We start from the raw sequence: 21,920 nt of genomic DNA on the forward strand, positions 1-21,920 counted from the left end.
GTGTTAGCGTGATAAATTCATTCATTTTTAATTCAAGATTTTGAATTTGAGTTCTAAGTATAAAGTTACTTTTTTAGGAAACTTTATATCAACGTGAATTTTTTTTTTACATAAATTCAAATTTAATATAATCACAATACAAATATATATAAACTTAATGGATAATCAATATACATACTCCTAAAATCATTCTTCTTCTTCACAAATAAAAAATAGGTGTATCTCATAGAGGAGACACTCATCTAATATAGCCCTTTACTTAAAAAATTTTGTACTAATTGTTTCTTCAATAATTGTTGATGTTAGCTCATAGGGGGCACAAAAATGAGTTGACTACTAGACTCTAAATCAATATATACATTACATAGATTATCAAGTAGATTTATGTAAACTCTCTTGTCCTAATGAATATTTTGTGAACATCCAAAAAAAAATTTAAAATAAATAAATTAATTGAGCGACTTTTTAAGATATTAACTCTGTAAAAAAAAAAAAGTTTTTTGATTAATGTACAAAGATTTAACTCCTAGTTTACTCCCCCTAATGATATTTCCTATGCTTAAAATCTTCAAAACCCTATCAAAATACCAAATCAAAAATCCTAAATTCTCCTCCTTTTGTTCATTATTCACCATGAAAATGCACCTCAATAGTGTAAAGAAATGAGCTAAAATCTCTGTATTTTACACTTTACAGTACATTTTCCATCCCAAAATGGCTATTTCTTTATCCCACTCTCCACAGCTATGGACTTTCACTTATAGAAACACTAACCCATCTTTCTCATTCCCCAAGATTCATTCTTTCTTGCATCAAAATCCAAAAATTCACTTAAAGACTCAATCTTTTCCAATATTACAAACTTTTAGCCATCTGGGTCGTGTTCAAAGGGTAATTAGAGCTTCTTCTTCTGATAGTTTTCTTGAAGTGATTGAAGAAGAAGAGGGTTTACTGGCTAATGATGAAAAACCGTTGAAATTCTTGTTTTGGGTGTTGTTATGGGCGTCTGTGTCTGTTGGTTTGTTTGCAGTTTCTGGGGATGCTAAAGCTGCTGCTGCTGCTGCTGCTGACTCTATTCGGGCTTCAGGTTTTGGTGTAAAAGTTGCTAATGCTTTGAGGAGTTCAGGATGGCCTGATGAGGCTGTCGTGTTTGCTTTGGCTACACTCCCTGTTATTGAGCTTCGTGGGGCAATTCCTGTTGGTTATTGGTTGCAACTTAAGCCTAGTGTGTTAACTGTTTTATCTGTTCTTGGGTAAGTTTTTCAGTTTCTCTTTAAATTCAGTAATTTTGATGAAAGATTGCATTTTGCTACAGTGGTTGAATTGAATGTTTGTTTCTTCCTTGTAAGTATGTTTTTACTTGCTGTTCTGTAGTTTGAATTAGACATAATATATAAACACACATTCGAACTTGGTCTCAACTGATAAGTAAGCACTCGAACTTGTGTCTTGTGGCAATCGATGTTGATGTGGCATGTACATTTTGGAGGTGTATAGATGGTCATTTTGTATGTTGGAGTATTCAGTTGACACGGTGGAGACGAATTGAGGTATCTAGATGTCCATACGCAAAGTTGGAGTGTTTACTTGCTAACTGAGGCCAAGTTTGAGTGTGTTTTATGAACTATGCAGCATGAAATATGTTGCTTGCAATTAAAAGGAATATTGTCGTGCTGTAACTTTGAATGTTGGCTACTGGTAATTCAGATGTTATTTTGAAAATGTATATACAAGCAAGATCGAGTTGTTATTTACTGGTAATTGGAGTATCAATTACTGCAAAAATGATGTCTATTGATGATTGTTTTTCGGTAGTTTAGACTTCAGAAGCTATAGGGTCTGCGTAATCTTATATGAGAGTGAAAGGTAGTGTTTTGATGAGTAGCTAATTCTTTAAAAGAGATGTAACTTTAGTTCCTTGAGACTCGTTAGTCAATCCTGTTTTCTATAGGGACAGTTGACAATTGAATCCGATTTGACTATTGTCAGCAGATAATCAAGCTGGTGTTGCATTGACGAGAACATAATTTTTGGACGTTTGATGTCTGTGAAAAACATGAAGGTGAAGAATGTGTCCCAATGTCTGAGGGGTCGTTTGGTAGGATGTATTAGAGAAAACAATACCTGTATTAGTTGTGGGGTGTATAACATGTATTAGTTATACATCCTATCCACATATCCAGTATTATAGGGTGTATAACTAATACATAGTAAATCATGACATTAGCAATACAAGAGTTACTAATTCATGGTTATGTATGGTTAAAGACAAAACTTCATTCAATACACCGATAAGAAATAATCTCAGCATTACTAATTATACTCTATCAATACTCGTCTATACATTCTACCAAACAAACCCTAAGTAACTATCAAACAAGCTCTATAGCCATTGTTTTACATTAGTTAGACTTCAGAAGCTATACTGACCATGTTAACCTTACATGAGTGGAAATGGTAGCACTTGGAGTGTGTCTTATTTTCTGTTTGCTAATGATCAAGAACTGGTGCTCAATCTGTAGGAACATGGTTCCGGTCCCCTTCATTGTGCTCTACTTAAAGAAGTTAGCAATTTTCCTTGCTGGAACGAACAAATCTGCATCGAAGCTTTTGGATTTGTTATTCGAGAGGGCCAAAGACAAGGCAGGTCCTGTGAAAGAGTTTCAATGGCTTGGTTTAATGCTCTTTGTGGCAGTTCCATTTCCTGGAACCGGAGCTTGGACAGGAGCCATCATAGCTTCTGTGCTCGACATGCCTTTCTGGTCTGCTGTTTCAGCAAACTTTGTTGGTGTTGTCTTGGCTGGCCTTCTAGTGAACTTGTTGGTGAATCTTGGACTGAAGTATGCCATTATAACCGGCATAATACTATTCATTATTTCGACCTTCATGTGGAGTATCCTTAGAAGTCTTAAAAACTCTATGAGCTCATCAAGCTGATATCAAATTCTGTTGAAGTTTTGAGGCGATCAGTACAACCCGTTATGGATAGAACAGAAATGAAGAAGAGAAAGAGAAGTCCTTTTTCTTTCTTAGCACCTCGACTAATTCCACGGGGTACCTACCACCTCCCACCAACAACATGTACCAGGTAACTCCGTCCACCAAGGCTAGGACAGGACGGATTTAGTACAACAATTTTCCTTCACATATTGTTATTAGTTGTATTGGGATCCATCATATCATCTCTTCAATCAAAAATGGCTCAACAAGTCAAATTAAGTTGTCTCACCCAATTCTTCTGGTTATGGTTTTTCCTCTTTACTTTCTATATGCATTGATAATGATGTATTCACTACACAAAAAATTATCTTTAGTGGCATTAATCAACGGTAATAATAGTTTAATTGCCGCTGAATATGTCTTTTAAAAGCAATTACTAGTGACGACTACATTTTAACACTCTTCGTAAAAGTAAGCCAATAGTGGCATAACAAATCAAGGACCTGATACCAACCACCAGATGTTTCTAGTTTTGTGTGTTGAGTGTTGAGACCTACATGTCGCTCAAGAGTTTTCAAAACTGTTGTCGCATCTGTGTTGGACCCTTCGAAAATGCACTACAAAATACACAATCCAAAAGGCTTCCCCCACATAAAACTTCTTGTTGTAACATATGTGAGTCCAAATAAACACATGACTCCAATGTTCATCCAATTTTATTAGACACCTTACAATAGTTTATTTAGTCAAGAAAAGAAAAGGGAACCAAAATGATATAAAGCAGGATAATATTAAACTCTTTTGTTAATCTAATCTATGATTGAAGATAATTTACTTTTAGAATTTCGTTTTTATTCTTAATAAAGTGATTTATAATCACTCATCAAGAAATATCTTAAATCACAAATTTCAAAACTCTTTCAAGACATTTGGCTATAAATTTGTTTTTACATTACTCCAAAAAATACAGTTGGGTTATTTGGGTGCTTGATAAAAAAACAAGATATTTATGTATTAATTACGACCCCCTTATAGTTAGAAAAAAGAAATAAGTTATTCATGTATATAAATAATACGACTATACGATATATTGTTGACAATTTAAAAATCAGCTACCAAATAATCCTAATGTATAGAATGTTTTCTTTCTTTGTGACACGCGGTACACACGTGGGTAGTGGTGTCCCTAGAGATGGCAATGGGGGCGGTGTGCGGCGGATTGAGCTCGATTCGCAAAATCTTTACCTTGTTCCGCAATATTTTTTTAATATTTTCCTTTTTTAAAAAAATTATGTTCAATGCTTAAAAGAAAATTAATAAAAGTGATTCATATTCACATTAAGTTGTATCAATCTAATAGATAATGACTTAAAATTTTATTTTTTAGAGGTCAATCGGGAAGCATGCAAGAAATTATACAAGTTTTGATCTATCTTAATAGATAATTCTCTACTACTCTTATAACATATAAAAAGTTAAAATTACGTTTGAATCTACGTGGATCCACAATCTCCCCGCGCCGCATTAGTTTCTAAAGATATCACTTCAACCCACCCCACATCCCTCCTTGTCCCGCACGACCTTAAAACCTCCCCTCCTCACATTACTTTAAACCCATTCTACATCTGTCCCGCCCCATTGTCATTCCTAAGTGTCCCACGGAAACGACCTTACACGTGTCACATCACACACACTTCCTGAATAAAAATAGGCCCTTCCACTTTTGGACACTTCCCCAATTTTGTCAAAACAAAAGCCCAATTTCTTCATCAATTATGGGCCCACAATTACATGCTTATCCACATAGCCTTGTAAAATAATAATTGAAAGCGACTTATTGGGCCCATGGGCCCACTATCTCCATGTGTTCCCCGCCACGTTGCTCGGCCCATCAACATCAACTTATTGGCATCTTGTGATGGGCCCATTGGGCTTTCATTTATTTACGTGGCATTTGACTGAGAGAAAGACACGTGTAACATCCTGTTTCCTACTTGTCGATATTTTATTTGTCGATATACAAAGTATACAGATATTTTGCTTTACGAGAGTTTTCTTTTCATCAGAATTTATCTTTATGAGGTAGTGATAAAGTTTGCATATATTTTATCCTTCTCAAATTTTACTGAGTATTTTATTGTCATATTGTTTAGTTTACAAGAATCCGTTTAACTAATTTTTTAAATTTAATTAATTTAATATAAACATAACAAATAAAAGTGAGCGCATGAATTCTCTGTCTTCTACTCCTTCCGTTTAACAATAATTACTATTCTATTTTGGGATGTCTAACAATACTTGTTCAATTTATGAAATTAATAGATAATTTTACACTTGATTTATAATTTATCCTCATTACTAATTATAATTATTTTTCAAATTATTGCATTTATTATATTTAAAAGGTGATATATTAAAATTATTTTTTGAATCTATAATTTTTTTTAAAATATGTAAAATCAATAGTAAATAACTATTATCGAACCGAAGAAGTATCAAAGTCTTACTACATAAAGTTCTAGAAACTAATTGAAAATTCACTTTTGATTCATGTCCTTAAGTCTATGACTCGAAACACGTAATTTTTTTTTTTATATAACTAACTTCAAAAATATATATTCAGCTTAATATTTTGAAATTAAAGATATCTTTTCTATTTGGAGCTAAATTCTAGCTACTAATGCAACACAAAGTTATATTTATATATTCAAAATATTTACGGGATATATATAAACAATAATTAAATTAATTTATTATTTAATCAATATCTTTTATCTCTTACTTTACATAGTACTATTTGATTTAACACAAAGTTTAAGATTGATATTTTAAAATTTGTGATCTAGAATAAATCTTAAATATTTGTGTAACTATAAATCATTTTATAAAGAATAAAACAATAATCCTATTGTTAAGTTTTCTCTAATTATGGAAAGATCACATTCTTTTAATCATTATGCTATTTGATAAAGTAATCATTTCAGGTGCAGTTTTTTTCCGAACCCTGCTAACATGAAATGCTCTTATATATTGGCTCACGCAAATCCATATACATTCAATGAATCGAGTCATCATCTTAAGATAGATCACATACGATTTATTTAAACTTCTAAAGTTATCATTTTGTTAAGGTTCCTTTTCAGACCCGACTAATATTGATTTCAATTTGGCTCGTAATTCCACTATGTTAGAAGTTCTTTGAACATGAAGCCAAAAGGGCCATTTCATGATATTCTTTAAGTTACGCAAGCTCTTAAATAAGCAAATTACTACAAAGTTGTTCCTCATCCACAAAACTTGCATCAACAAAGAAAGATAACTTGTTGATTTGAAGTAAACAAATGCAATTAAAAGATGTCTTAATTTGCTTAATCAATTAAGTAACTTAAGAGCCACATATTTGAATAAAAACAATGAATTATCATAAAAGTATATAGATATGATATATGCCTAATCCAAGTAGTCATCATGAGTTTGCAAATTATTTCTCTACCCCATTTCAAGTCATAGTCTCTTTTAATGTATCATTCTTTTACCTTTTAAGAAGAGTCATAATTTTAATCTAAGAATTCGTACTTTTATTAATTGTTTGAATTTTATTTATCGATAATAAACTATCTTAATCTAGTTAGTACATATGAAAATTTTGTCATGTAACAAGCGTATTGTATTTTTCATTCCAACTTGAATAGCCTTGTCAAAATTAATCTAACTCTTTGTAATGACGCTAAATTCAATTTCCTTTCAGATTGAGTGTTAGTAAAAATTTACAAGATAACAAAATCAACATCGAATCTGATTAATCATGTTAATTATTTTATTAAAAAGACAAGGGAAAATAAATAAAAAGAGGACTACACAAAGTATTGATCAAATCTTAAAAGACTACTAAATATTATCATGTAGTTTGTCTCTAAGTTATTGGTTTATCTAAAGGTAAACTTGATTCCTCAAGAACTTGATAATTAACACTACAAGCTAGTGTTTGGTTAGGTTCTAAATAGAGGCATTAAAAATTAGCTCATAAAAATATAGCTCGCTGGATAAATAATTGATTTTCTATTTATTTGATATGTTATATATTGTTATAATAGAGAAAAAAAGATTTATTAGGTATAAACATAATCAAAATAATTAGAACGCAATAAGAATTAAACAAGTTGAGTTATGATCAGTATTTTAACCCAAATAACCTTTTGGCGAATCAATAACCTACTCATTTTTATCCTCTCAAATTCAACCCAACGCATTCATATTTTACCATTCAAATTTAACTCAATTCATCCACTTACGCCTCGAATTCATTTGATTTTAACAAAAAAGGTAATGAACTTGAGAATATAAATATTTCATTTGATTTGTTCCTTCGAAGCAACATGATTTCTATCCTTTTTTAAAAGAAAATATTAAAATAAACACCATGATTAAATTTTAGCAATTAAAATATATTTTAACAATTTTTTTTTTTGAAAAAGTCAATAGTACAAATTACACATGTTAACATGTAACAAGAAATACATCATCAAAGATATTCATGTTTTAAAAAATGGTTGATTCCTTTAATTAAAAAAATATTAAAGTTATGGGGTGTGTCACAACGTCCATTTTATAAAGTTAATTAAAGTAAAAGAAATTGTCAACATCTAGCTAAAAAGTCATTGCCTATATTAAAATACACTTTTGAATCCAATCATCCACAAAATTTGACTTTACAAGGGTATTATCCTGTCTTTCACTTTTTCAAGCTACGATAATTTAATAAGTGAGATAAAAATAATAATTTTAATATAATTTTATTTTTATATTATTTGAAATATTAATTAATTTTAAAATTATTTCATTTTTTATTACCGCAAAATATTCTTATTTTATCTTGTTTTGCGGTTAGTTTTAACTTCTTTTTGGTGTTTTCCGTTTCTAGAAATTAAATAATATATATATATGCTTGGAAGGTTTAGGGAGAAAATAAAAAACTAATATTTTCTGTTTCATTCTTTATGAATATAATTTTTTGTTATAGTTTATTTAATACTAATGTCTTTTTGTCATTGAAAGTTTGTTATTTTGTATAGTCCAGTTGATTTCTTTATAATTATAAATTACGAAATAAAATTACATATACAAACACCTATTAAATATTTTCAAAATCAGAAAAACACAATCATTAAAGCATGTACGTATTTATTCAACATTATAAAAATTTAAGCATATTTAAAAGTGTCTACTTATATATATATTCAAAATTGAATGTCAGATATGACAGAACTAAGTAGACATATATACATAAATACGTCATTTAATTTGGTTTCAGATGATATTTATACATTCAATTTTGGCTATGCACAAATAGGTACTTACTCGAACTTGTATAACATTGAACAAGTAGACACACACGTCTTATGTGACATGATACATACATCATGACAATTACATAATTACACAAAATTGTGATGTAGGTTACCACATAAGACACAAAATAGTCATGTAGAACGAACGTGTCAATTGATTCAGTTTTATACGAACTTAATTGCGTACTTATCCACACTCAAAATTAAAAAACGTAAATTTCAATTGAATTAAGTCAAATTAAAAGATATATTTATGTATTATTCAATTAAATAATATGTCAATTCAAACTACAAGTTCTAATGACCCTTTTTAATACATTATCCAAAAAAAATTTCTAATATCTTTTTAATCAATAGTCAAACAAGATCATATAAAATGAACTCGATTTATTAGAGTAAAAGCAAAAAAATTCTTAAAAACTATACTTTATTTTTTTATACATGACCAATGCCTAATATAATCCAATGGTTTTTCCCATTGTAGAAGGGGTTTATTTTTAGTCCATAGTTTTCTATTCAAAACCCCTTCTTTTCCCACTAGAGAAAAATGCACATGCTTTTGTTTACTTTTGTACATATACTAGAAAATGACTTGTCATGATATAACCTTTTCTAAATAAGGCCAAAGGATCCTATATAACTTTAATTTATATTTTTTAGAAAAAAAAAGTAGTAAAAACAAACTAAATCACTTGTTGTACCTATGTTAAATTCATCATAATTAACTGAAAAAGAAGAAGAAAAAAAGGCAATAGTACAATTTGTTTTTAAGCTAAAGTAAAAATAAAAAGGCCAATCACAACTTTTTTTTTTGGAACAAAGCTCTAATAAAAGAGTCTAAAAGACACCTCATATAGTCAAACTAGTAGTACTTAGTAATCCTATGTACAACATATTATTGTTCAAAGAAACTTAGCAAATGCCTTTGGAGTTTGGACCACTAAAGTCGTACGAGGTCTATTAGAAATAGTTTCTCTACCTATACAGGATAGAGATAAGTCTGTGCGCTTGCTTGTGTACGTGCGTACATATAATTATCTTCAGATTCCACTTGTGGGATTTATACTGATCTAAAGTAGGATCGAGCCAAATCTTGAAACCTAATAACTCAATATTGCCAGAACCAACAAGGTTGATCTTCAATTTGGAAACTCAAATTGCATGAATTAGCTTGAATTTGATCTCCGATTTCGGGGAAATATAGAAAGTTCTTGCTTAGGTTGTCATCTTCATCTTGAGAAAAATCAGATGGCTCTTGTTCAAATACATTTGATGAATAATTCCCATCAGTGTAATGTGGGCTATCTGAATCAATAACATCACTTTTTGCTGATGTTGCATCTTCTTGTTTGCACATTAACTTTGGTACATTTGAGGTAACAACAATTGGAGTGGTTGCTTTTTGAGCCTCTTGTGTATCTATTGGACTAATTGGTTCACTTTGTTCTGAGTTTTCCTTCCCTTTCTCCCTTATATGCAATTTTTGTGTAAGCAAATGGACCTATTCAACAAAATCAAAGAATATATTAGAAACCCCGCTAAGAAAATGGACGTTATGCGTAGCTCAACTCAAACCCAGAAGCTATCTCTAGAGGTGAAGATTGTTGAAATAGACCTTTAGGGAGACAACAAGCTATTTCGTTATCTTATAACGCTTAACACTTCTACGAATGAGTCTGGGTCTAATACCATGTTAAGAAAATGAAGGTGAGCCCTAACTTACTCTCATAACTAGCTTCTCGAGCGAGGATTGTTCAAAGAACCATCAAGGAGAGAACAAGCTATTCACTCTAACTTTTATCACCCCGGCACGCCTATGGATAAATCATTAATAAGGATGAGTCTGACTCTAATACCAAGTCGAGGATATGATGTTGAAGCCTAACTTAATCCCAGAAGCTAGCTTTCGAGGTCAAGATTGTTCAAAGACCATTAACAAGACAACAAGCTATTTCCTCAACTTTTAACACCCCGACACAACTAGGTTGGACAAATCAAGAACGAGTCTGACTCTAATACCAACTTGAGGAAATGATGTTGAAGCCTAACTTAATCCAAGAAGCTAGCTCTCGAGGTGATTGGATTGTTCAAAGACCATTAAGAAGACAACAATCTATTTCCTCAACTTTTAACACCCCCACACAACTAGGTTGGACAAATCAAAGAACACGAATGAGTCTGACTCTAATACCATGTAAGCGACAACTACTCATTCTTCAACGATACATAACAAACCCCTCGGAAGTAACTCTAATGCTAATGAAGAATGAAGTATGATCAAGATACCTCATTTCTCAAATCCTCATTCTCTTTGAAAAGGGTGTCATAATCAGCTTTAAGCTTATCAAAGCTAGCTTTCAAAGCATCATAATCCTTCTCAAGTACTTTAGTTTTGTATCGAGCGCGCCTATTTTGAAACCAAATAGCAATTTGCCTAGGCTGCAAGCCAAGTTCATTAGCCAATTGAACTTTCCTCTCTGGTTCAAGCTTGTTATCTACCTCAAAACTCTTCTCAAGAAACTGAACTTGATTAGGCAAAAGTCTTCTCTTCTTCTCTGGCTGATGATAACAACTATCATAATCATCATTGCTAGTTTCTTCTTTGTCAATTTCTGGGAAAAATGACCTCTCTTTAGACACTTCTCCTCGACCAACATCTTCGAAATTAACCATTGATACAGAACCTAAAACAGAGCAATTCAAGAAAAGAACAAGGTCACTAATGTATCACAATCTTGAATACACTAAATCCGTGTAGCGTTCATTTATCAGATGATCACTCAACTAATAGTTATTAACTCAATAACGTAACCTTTCTTATTGATTCCAATTTTTCCAACAAAAGAAGTGTCTCTCTGAGATAATAAATATTAGTTGAGCGATCATACGAGAATCTATAGCCAAATCAAAGCGATTATACTTCTAAAGCTAAAAAAGACTCAAACTTTAACCAAAAATTGAACAAAACAAGTGCCCAAAAATCTACTCATTCAATTGAGCAAAATCTGATCTTTCAAGGAAAAGTTAAAAGAGTTAAATAATGTTAGTAACAAACCATACACTTGTCATCAAAAAATTCAACTTTTGAGCTAAAATAAACAAAAAGACTTAGTACTATAACCTTGATATAACATTAAAGTTCAAAAGACACTATATTTGTATTAAAAATCCACTTGGTAAAAAAGGGTTATGGTCGAAAATTCATAAATTTAAAATCTTGAATCCGCCAGCGATAAAATTACATGAAAAAGAACATATTTTTAGAAGGGTGGAGAAGAATTCTTTACCATGAAAAGATGGGGAAGAATTGGACATCCAGAGACAATGAGAAAGTTTTTCATTAATAACCCTTCCAACTTCCATATTTATTTTACTTTCAACCCTTAAGTTTTCTAAGGTGCAATAATTGTGAAAAAAAAAACACTATGTGGGGTTTGTTTAAGCAGTGAGAAATGGGGTTTTTTGATTGAATCTTGAAATTTGGAAAAATTTTATGTGATAATTAAGGGGAGAATGAAGAAGGGTCAGTGCCATTATCCAAGAAAAGAAAAAGAGTTAAAAATTTGAGTGAAGAAAATGAGTATACATAAGTAGATGAAAGAGGAAATAAGTGAAAGAGAAAAAGGAGATTCTTCCTCGGGAAGAGGAGATTGATGGGGTTTATAAGCAAGCTAGTTGAAAGGTGGAAGGTGGGCTCATTTTGAATTTCCTATTTTGCCCTTGGAGTTGTTTTTTTTTTATTTCTCACCCGTGTCTCGTATTCGTATTTTTATTTTGGGCTTGTAATATAGTGATCGATATTTATATGTTACGATCTAGACTCATCAAACTGTGTGGATACTTTCTCAAACACCTAGATAGGAGGATTCTTACAAAATCAACTTTAAAAATCGGACAATGGGGAAATAAATAAAAATAAGGAAGCTCTTTAATAATTGTTAACCATTTTACTTATTATACTATTCATGTGCTAACTTCATTTAGCGTTGTATCAATCTAAAATGCAGATTCAGATATTCAGGATCGATCACAGACACATCATGAGGATCACCTTCATCTAATTTTGGTGCGACCTCCTTGTTTTCAGAGGGCTCCAATCTATATTGAGAATTAATAGTATGCTTATGTCATTAGTAAAGTATTCAGGTAGCTTGAGGTCTTGTCCCGATAACCTATTTTCGGTATGTTAAAGGCTTCATAGACGATTCAGATGAGTTACGGCCTTAGTTGTTTTATAAACATATGCATATTACATACTATGAAGTTATTGCATTGCATGCTCATATTTATAAACTTCCGCATATGTTTTGTAGCCTCCAGTGTAGTAGTAAGTCAAGTCAAAGGTACGCTTGAGCAGGGGCGGACCCATATGGTGTCTGCCGGGTGCTCGAGCACCCATTAACTTCGTTACAAAATATATATATATCTATGTAGAAATCGATAGATATTTGTATAAAATTAACATAGAGCACCCAATGAATAAATTATATAGTTGGTCCAATTGTTCTAGGATGGGTACTTAAAACTCTTTTAGTGTTGTTGTACCAAGGTTCGAATCTCATTGTTAACACATATTTTTTACAGAGCACCCACAACCTTAAAATCCTAAATCCGCCACTGCTGAGTTCAAGTATCCTAGAGAGTCTATGAAGCTGTGTCATTGGCATCTTATTTATGGTTGTTAGAATCCACTTCTATAAATAAGATACTACAAACATTTAAGAAAAGTTTTCCATTTTTGTATTGATACTACTCATTCAGATTGTTGATGATGTCTGCCAGTACATGTTGATTGTACAAATACTACTCTTGCTATGCCACTTGACAAAGTCTAGTGCAGAATTTAATAATATTTCATAGGTGAAGACGATGATAAACTCCAACAAATTTTACTTGTCTCTTTCTTATGTTGGCGAGAGTTGTTTTTGTTTTCCTATTGTTCGTATTCTTAGAAGCTCTTGTACTTATTGAGACTAATTCCTATAAAAGGTTTTCATGGCATTCTCAAAAAGCTTTCGTTGTATCTTCAAGGATTTTATATTGGAAATTGAGGTTGAAAGTCATTATTTTATATTTTGATTTTCTTTCGCAATATTTATTTTAAATCGAATGGTAAGAATTTTCTATCTAAATATTATAGTAGGTATTTGCACGATTCGATCGTGGATAATGGATAGAGAGCTAAAATCTACCAATTTGGTAAGTAATTAATGTAAGATTATAAATATTACACATAAACTTAAACACTAGGCCATTAATAAAATTTAGCTAATACAATCGATATTTTTTTTGATAATTTTAATGTATTAACTTGGTGTACGTGTTATACACGTAAATAATTTGTGACTGAATAATAAATTATTATATAAAAGATAACGTCATATGCATACCTAATACTATATCAAGTATTAAAAAAATAACATATCTCATTAAGCAATGTATTTGAGATATAAATAAATTCTTTATTTGATGTCATCTATGATAAAAATTGTCTTACTAACAAAGTGTAGATTTGTAAAACGAATTCAAATTAATCAAATTTTAAAGCAGATATCGAGTACGAGAGAAAAAAATAAAAACTAATTTATGATCTAAAATTATGAATGATGTATATAGTCGATTAGGACTTCTCATTATCATTATAAAGATAAGGTCAATTGATGTATTAGAACATCGTACGTTAAGTAATTTTTGTTAAACTAATATTCTCTTCAAAACTTCATGTGATGTGATGTATGTATTATTATTTATACAATCTTTATTGCTTTATTTTACTAACATTACGTAACTAGCTATTATTTGTTTATAGGTTTTCCAAACTTGTTAGTCAATGAAATCCTTTATTATAAATTTGATTTTTTTTTCTATGACGAAGCTTCGTCTAAGTCAGTATCTCTGAATAAATTTCACTCAAATATGATAATTCGTAAATCACATTAAAAAAATGGTAGATCGTATTAAGTAAGTTCGCGCAGTCAACGCAATATACGCATAATTCATTTAAGCTAACATAACTAATTATATCTAGATAAATATGTTTAACAAAAATCTCTGCAAGAGATTATTTCCACAAATGGATTTAGGGTTTTATTAATTAGGCATTAATATCCTCCGAATACAATATAATTTTAGTGATTCTATTTGAAATTAATAGTGTTAAATTTGATAAGGTTTGATTCTAAACCAAATACTTAGCATTTGTTCTTGCACTTCCTAATTAAAAATTCGGTATTTGAAAAAAAATTCTAGTTTAATTTGAATTCATGTCGCATAAGACAGCCTTTGCATGCGTACATTCATCAGACCCACATGCACTACCACAAAAAATAACTTTTAGTGGTAATAAATAGACACATTAATAAAGAGTACGTGTTAAAGTTATTACCGGGGTTAAGTGTTATTAAATCAAATGTCGCTAAAGCCTTTAGGGACATATACAAAGAGTGCTAATTGCTGCTAAAAATACATATTTAGCAGCAATTACTAATTAATTGCTACTAAAGCTCATTTTTTATGTAGTGATACATGTTTCCTTAACTGTGAGTGTTAATAAGAATACACTTAAATCTGTATAAAGTTGAATAAGTAGACACACACGTTCTGCGTGGAATTTCTTGTGAGAAGTCACGTAGGCAATGTGTATCCACTTTCGTTCGAATTTCATATAAATTTAAGTATCTATTTGTGCACACCCAAAATTAATAGGGGACATATATATATCAGTTGAACTCAAATTAAAATATATATTTATGTGTTATGATAACGAACTTTACCTCAAAAATTAAAAATAAAAAATACTTATTATCCGAACAACAACTCACTTTATCACCCACACATACATAAAATATCACACATAAAGTAATTGTGCCAAACAATTATTAGTAAGGAATGAAAGTTCCATATGCCTAAAAAAGAAAATCTCCATAAAAAGCCTAGCTAAAAGTTGAAAAAATGGTAGGTAAGAGAAGGTTCAATAAATTAAATATCCACTAAAAACTTTGGTAAAGAAAAATCCAGCTTTTAAATTCTGAAAATTTTGCTGGCATTTTTGTACTATTATTGAAAAAAAAAAGAATTAAAAAAAGATTTGCATTCCTTATTCATTGAACTATATACTAAAAAATCATTTCATTCATTGGCTACATTGTGTGGTTGATTTACAAGATCTCAATTTGCCCTATATACCATTTTTTAAAAGTTAAAAGCAAAAAAGTTTGTGCCCTATTGATGAGACTTTCATTTTACTAAATTGAATACCACAATTTTTAAAATATCTTCCATTCCTTTTTTATTCTTACAAATTTATTATTCCATCTGGCTCTATTTATTTGTTCATATTTTTTTTATATTTGTCTCTATTTACTTGTTCATTTTAACAAAATAATAAAGGATAATAATTTTTTCCTAATATGCTTTTATTTAATTCTAGAAAATTTCTAGTACTACTAAGTTGTAATACATGCTTTTTGGAACCAGAAAATACATTTATTATACTTGGAGAGTTACATAATCTTTTAAGTTAAGGGTAAAATCGTAACTAACCTATGATAATCATTGGTGTCTTAATATGTGTGCCACTTCTAAAGTGGACAAGTAAATAGGGACAGAGGGAGTATTATGATTCGAATCATGTTGACAGTTGTTCGGGATCAAAATAACAAGGTGTTATATATTTATACGTCTTTCTTATTTTAAAATAAGTTAATTATTGAGCTAATATATGTTTATTTAAAAAATTAAGATATAAATTCAATATCATTTTTTACTTTGCCCTTTTAGTTATTTTCAAATTATTTTGAAAAATATAAATATTTTAAAGTAAAATTAATAAATAAAAAAATATTTAATGAACATATTATATTGTAAGAGATACGTAAAAACAAAATAATCAAATCAATCGTTAATAAATAATTTTCTTAAAAGAGATATATAAGTAAATAATTACGATAAATATTTTAAGACAGAAAAAATATATTTTTTGGTCCACAACTTTTTGGGCACGGAAGATTTTGATATGTACACTACACGTTACGACCTAACAATTGAAAAGGGAAAAAGTTATTACTTTGTTATGGTTGTAATTATTATAATTAGAATTAATAAGATAATTTAAAGTTGTGTTTTTGATTTTTCTTTTTTTACTGGGTTGAATGTTGTAAATGTACGTGATGCATTGATACACTTAGAGATGATAATAAAGTCGAATAGGTCTGATTAAATACAGAATGGAGCAAATTTTTATATGTGTGAATGGAGCAAATATGAAATGAATCTGAATTAAAATTTTTAATTTGGTATCATATATTCGAACTATTTAATTTCATCTTAGAATTTGGGATATAAATTTAAAGTTTTAATGATTTGCTAGTGTTTGTTTATAATACATGAACAAATTTAAAGTTTTGATTTGCTAATGTTTGTATATAATACATGAACAAATTTAAAGTTTTGATTTGCTAATGTTTGTATATAATACATGAACAAATTGTAACATTGCTTTCATATTATTATTTAAAAGTTTTCAAATTTTTGAAAAGTAGAATTTCAAATTGTGAATTCACTCTTTCAAAAATTTGATTTATAAATGTATATTTTTTTATTAATTTATTTTTTTTAAAAAAGCTCATCATTTAATTTGTGGCACAAGTAATTATTCAACCCTACTTATTGTATCACCAAAACTTTCAAAGGTCGAAAACGTAGATTCATAATATTAAAATAAGATATGAAGTATTATGATATTGATACATAAATGAACATTGTTATTGAATAAAGTTCGATCGATGAATATGTAATTTTAAAAAAATCTTATGGTAGCGTATTACTATATTTTTTGTATGAATTATGATTTGTCCATTTAGTAAGATTATAATTACTAATTTTTTAAAAATATAATTTTCATAAAATATGTGATTTTTATGTTAATGGAAAAAGAGTAAGCTTTGAGATTCAAATTGCACGTCCGTATAAAATTTCAATTTTAAATCGTGTCCAAACACAGGCCCTTATAGGGTTACAAATTTAATTCTATTCCCTTTGTTCATCTTTACTTGTCGAATACTAAACTTGACGCGCCTTTTAAGAACAGTAAATAGTTGCTATATAAAATTTCTCTTTAAATATAATAAATTCAACGCTTTCTAAATATTTTAAAAATTATCATAATTGATATAATAAAATAACTAATGAATTATTTATTGATTTTTTCTAAATTAAACAAGTAAAAATAATATATATTTTCCAAGTATAGTGACAAATAAAAAAATTTGGAAAGGACAAAAGGGTAAATGAGGTAGTAAATATAGATGAAAGAAGAAAACATTCTATACATACAATCAATTTTATTATTTTCATACTTGTCTAATCAAACGTTATATAAATTATGATATCAACTTATTAATTTAAATTAATTCAAATTACATACATAATATAATGAGATATTTGTCTTAGATCAAACGATCTCTTAATGTTATTATCAGATAATTAGACAAAATAAAATTTAAATCATCAAAACTATAAAATATGTAAAAAAATTTATGGTATATAAGAAAATACACTATTTAAAATAAAAAAAAATTTATCAAAAATTATTAAAATATTAATATTAACTTATTTTTTATCGAATCAGCTCACTGAATATCGGAAATTGAGATACATCATGGGTGATAAATATTTGATGAATTTAAGAAACAAACAGACTTTGCCTCCCATATTTGATACCTTTCATTAATTAAAATAGCAGATCTTGTTCTCAAAATACTATATACTATACAATAAATATAATAAAATTACTCAAAAATTTTATAATCATCTGCCTTTTCTGCTTATTTTTCAGACTCATAATATTTAACTTGTATAATGATCAGTAACTTGTTGGCATTGGGTTCCTAAACTTTTACAGTGAATCTGTGATCCTTTAATTTCAGGTGTTATACATTTGTTAAAGTCATATATCGATCGGTCTCGATTTATATGACATTTTTATTTTAAAAATTTATGTTATATTAAATTTAATTGATATTTAAAAATAATTTTTTAAATCATACTGATACAAGAGAAAAAAGTCAATTTATATTATACTATTCTTTGAGTATGTACATGGTAAAATGAAAAGTAATCTGTATTGGATAAGTTCGGTGCAACGAGCTCGATCATAAGACAAAATTTTTGCTTTCGCTAGTAAGAGGTTTCGAACTTGAGACCTCCAACATGCATGGAAGTCCTAAGCTCAAATCATAAGTGACCCCAAAGAGTAAATTGTTTTTATTTAATGACTTCTAAAATTGTTCAAATTGACTCTGATAAATAAAAAATATCACATGAATTAAAACAAAAAAAATATAATTACATTGTTATTTTTGAGTTTACCTGATGACAGGGATCGAAGGAGATTCCTCCTAAGCTTTTTCATCGGAAACTATCAGATATGTGAAAATTCTGACTTCATTACTATCGAGCATATTAGATAGTAGCAAAATATGAACAAGAAATTGGTAAAACTATTGTTCTAACAATAATATATTTAATGAAATTGAAAAGAATAGAGTGTGTACTGACCTTGTTCTTATTACTCCCCTCCATTTCAAAAAGGATGACCTAATTTGACTTGGAATGAAGTTTAAGAAAAGAAAGACGACGTTTTAATCTTGTGGTTCTAAATTAAAGTTATGTCAAATGTACCAAAATGTCCTTTAATCTTGTGGTCTTAAACGTGCCACGTGGAAAATTAAAATTAAAATGTCGCCAAAAAAGGAAAGGGATTATTATTTGTGAAATAGACTAAAAAAAATAGAATCATTCTTTTTGAAACGAAAAAAATACTATTTTTTTGAGATAAAGAGATTGTTTTAAAAAGACCGTCGTAATGCGTAATTAACTGATCCTTGTTAATATAGACATTTGTCTGTGAAAGAATCTTCAGCTAACCTTTTTCATAGAAAAAATTGCTAGATACAATGTATATAGAAATAAATACATCGTATTTAAAGACAAATAAAATATATCGAAAGGTAACTTTGACAAGATATAGTAATTAGTAATTAATAATTAAAAATGGGAAATTTTTCAAAACAACAATATTTTGACATTTTATAGGATTCCATAGCAAACTTTCAATATTTATTAAAAATGACAATATTTTAATTTGTTATGAGTTGATTTATGTATTTTTTTTCTTTATTTAATTTAACATAATATAATTAAGAAATGATAAACTAGAGAAAATCAAGGGACGATATTTCAAATTATATTAAGTTGCTAAAAATCTTTCTTACTTTCTTTACAAAAGATTTTACAAGACCTAAAATAGGTGGTCTCTTCCTTCTTCATAAAGGCCATTTTTTGTCATTGTCTTTCAAAATTAGTTATTGTTATGAAAACCTCAGAGTTTTATCTATTAAAAAAAATATTTTTTTGAAATTTACAAATTTGAACACCTTTTCTTACAGTGTATTTATTTTATTTACCATATTTTTGTATCCTTTCTTAAACTGTATCATTCCAATATGTATGTCATTTGTATTTGTATTCATTCTAGTTTTCATGTTGTATTTTAATATGTTATTTGATATACTTTTCTCACAATGTATTTATTTTATTTATCAGAATTTTGTGTCGTTTCTTAAATAGTATTCATTCCAATATGTATGTCATCTGTATTAGTTATATCCATTCTAGCTTTCATGTTGTATTTTGTATGATTAAATTTGTATTTCTTTATTAGTTCGTATTCATTTCAATATGCATGTCAAATGATTTTGTAGTTATTTAAGAAACATATTTGTATTCATTTTATTTTTTTATTGTATATTTTATTTTTCTCTTTAAAATTATGTTTCCTTTCCTAAGTTGTATTCATTCTAATAGATATATTATTTGTATTTGTATTCATTCTAGTTTTTATATTGTATTTTGTATTATGATATAAATGTATTCAACATCATATTAAAAAAATGTATTCAAAATATTAAAATGTACTCAACATTAAACAAAATAATCATATATATGAAATCTAAAATCTACAAATCTGAAAAAATTAAAATAGAATCACCAAAAAAAAATTGAAAATTATAAATATATGATGAATATATTAAAAAATTCAAATGAAAATTAAAAAATTTGACTAAAAATCCATAATGTGTATAATCGGTGCTTTAAACATCAAATCAAAAACTAATTTCGAATGATGAAAATTACCTTGCCAATCGAGAAACTGCTTGAAGTAATAAATAATTTTAGTTTAACAATAAAGAATTTCTTGGTGAGCAACAATTTAGCACCTTGAAGGATTCTAAACTTGAAAGCTGAGACATGGTGAGGAAACATGAAATGTGAGGAAGAAAGTTGACTAATAATAAAAAAAGTAAATTGTATTTTTTTTTTCAATTTATAACGGTTATTAGTGTGTATTTTTGTCCAATAATGACTCTTTTCATAAATAAAATTAATTTTAAATACTAAAATATACTAAAATATTATTTTATAAAAATATTGTCATTCTGCCAATTTAAATAAATATTTTAAATTGTTGTTATTTTGAATAATTATGTTAATAATTGTGACTTAATTGCTAATTTATTCATTAAAAATATCGATGCATCGAATAATTAACACATATACTAGCGTATTTTATGAAAGTTATTCATACTATATTCTCATTGCTATATATAGAGGCCCAATGGCCCAGTTATCAGCAGAAATTGGATCCATGAATTGTGGCCCAATAGCCCAATAGATGATGATTGCTAAAGAAAAAATTACTTGGATGGGTGTCTTTTAATAAGTAATTACGGATCTCAGTTTTTTTATTTATTGTCATTTATAGCAATACTATGTTCGATCTGCAATATGTATTAAAAGTAAATTAAGTATGCAATATATATATGTATTATAACTATTTTTAAAAATATATTATGTTTGGTTGGTAAGAAGTTAACACATTATATTACAAGTGTATTAAAATGTGTAATTCATCAATAAAACTTGTAGTATATGTGAATAATGAATTATTCTTTGTAATATGAATTAGAAGTGTATTATAAATATACTAAAAGTGATCAAGTGAGAAAAAAATTATTATTACTATAAATCATAAATATTTTTTATTTATAGTATATTTATGTAAGTTTCGTATTGCTAAACAGTATTTGTTCATTTAAGGCCCACCTGCAATACTAGGCCATTCTTTATAGGCCCACTAAGATTCTGATCCAATGATAATTTTTGTGATACCTTTATTTTGTACTAAATTTCTTCTAAGATTCTGATCCAATAATAATTTTTTATGAAACATTTATTTTGTACTAAGTTTCTTTTCGTATTAAATCTTATTGCAAGCTTATCCATAGGAAATAATTAAAAAAAGGGCAACTTTCACATATAACAAACAAAAAATTTATATTTGTATGCTATAGCAAAGTTTGCATAATTGTGCTCCATAGCAAACATATAACTGGATAATTCGTTATACATATACAACTGTATGATTCGCTGGCCTAAATTGTATAATTCGCTGGCCTATTTCGCTGCAATATGTGTATAAAATTTTCTTTGCATACAATTGAATCGAAGTAAAATGTTTATATATTGTATAATTATAAGTGTTTAGGAAGAAGATATATGTTTTTCTCTCTC

At 28.6% G+C, this 21,920-nt stretch overlaps 2 protein-coding genes across 2 annotated transcripts; one reads left to right on the forward strand and one right to left on the reverse strand.

The window, feature by feature from the left end:
• Positions 1 to 550: 550 nt before the first annotated feature.
• Positions 551 to 3,233, forward strand: LOC107018622. The gene is made up of 2 exons (XM_015219149.2): positions 551 to 1,253; positions 2,523 to 3,233. Exons 1-2 carry the CDS (start codon positions 715 to 717, stop codon positions 2,935 to 2,937), a joined length of 954 nt encoding a protein of 317 aa, XP_015074635.1. The 5' UTR covers positions 551 to 714; the 3' UTR covers positions 2,938 to 3,233.
• A 5,798-nt stretch (positions 3,234 to 9,031) lies between these two features.
• LOC107018692 (homeobox-leucine zipper protein HAT5) lies at positions 9,032 to 11,925 on the reverse strand. The gene is made up of 3 exons (XM_015219237.2): positions 11,576 to 11,925; positions 10,575 to 10,972; positions 9,032 to 9,789 (listed from the first exon to the last, which is right to left on the reverse strand). Exons 1-3 carry the CDS (start codon positions 11,649 to 11,651, stop codon positions 9,397 to 9,399), a joined length of 867 nt encoding a protein of 288 aa, XP_015074723.1. The 5' UTR covers positions 11,652 to 11,925; the 3' UTR covers positions 9,032 to 9,396.
• Positions 11,926 to 21,920: the final 9,995 nt, after the last annotated feature.

Source organism: Solanum pennellii, chromosome 5 (genome assembly GCF_001406875.1).
Source record: "Solanum pennellii chromosome 5, SPENNV200".
Taxonomy (NCBI): domain Eukaryota; kingdom Viridiplantae; phylum Streptophyta; class Magnoliopsida; order Solanales; family Solanaceae; genus Solanum; species Solanum pennellii.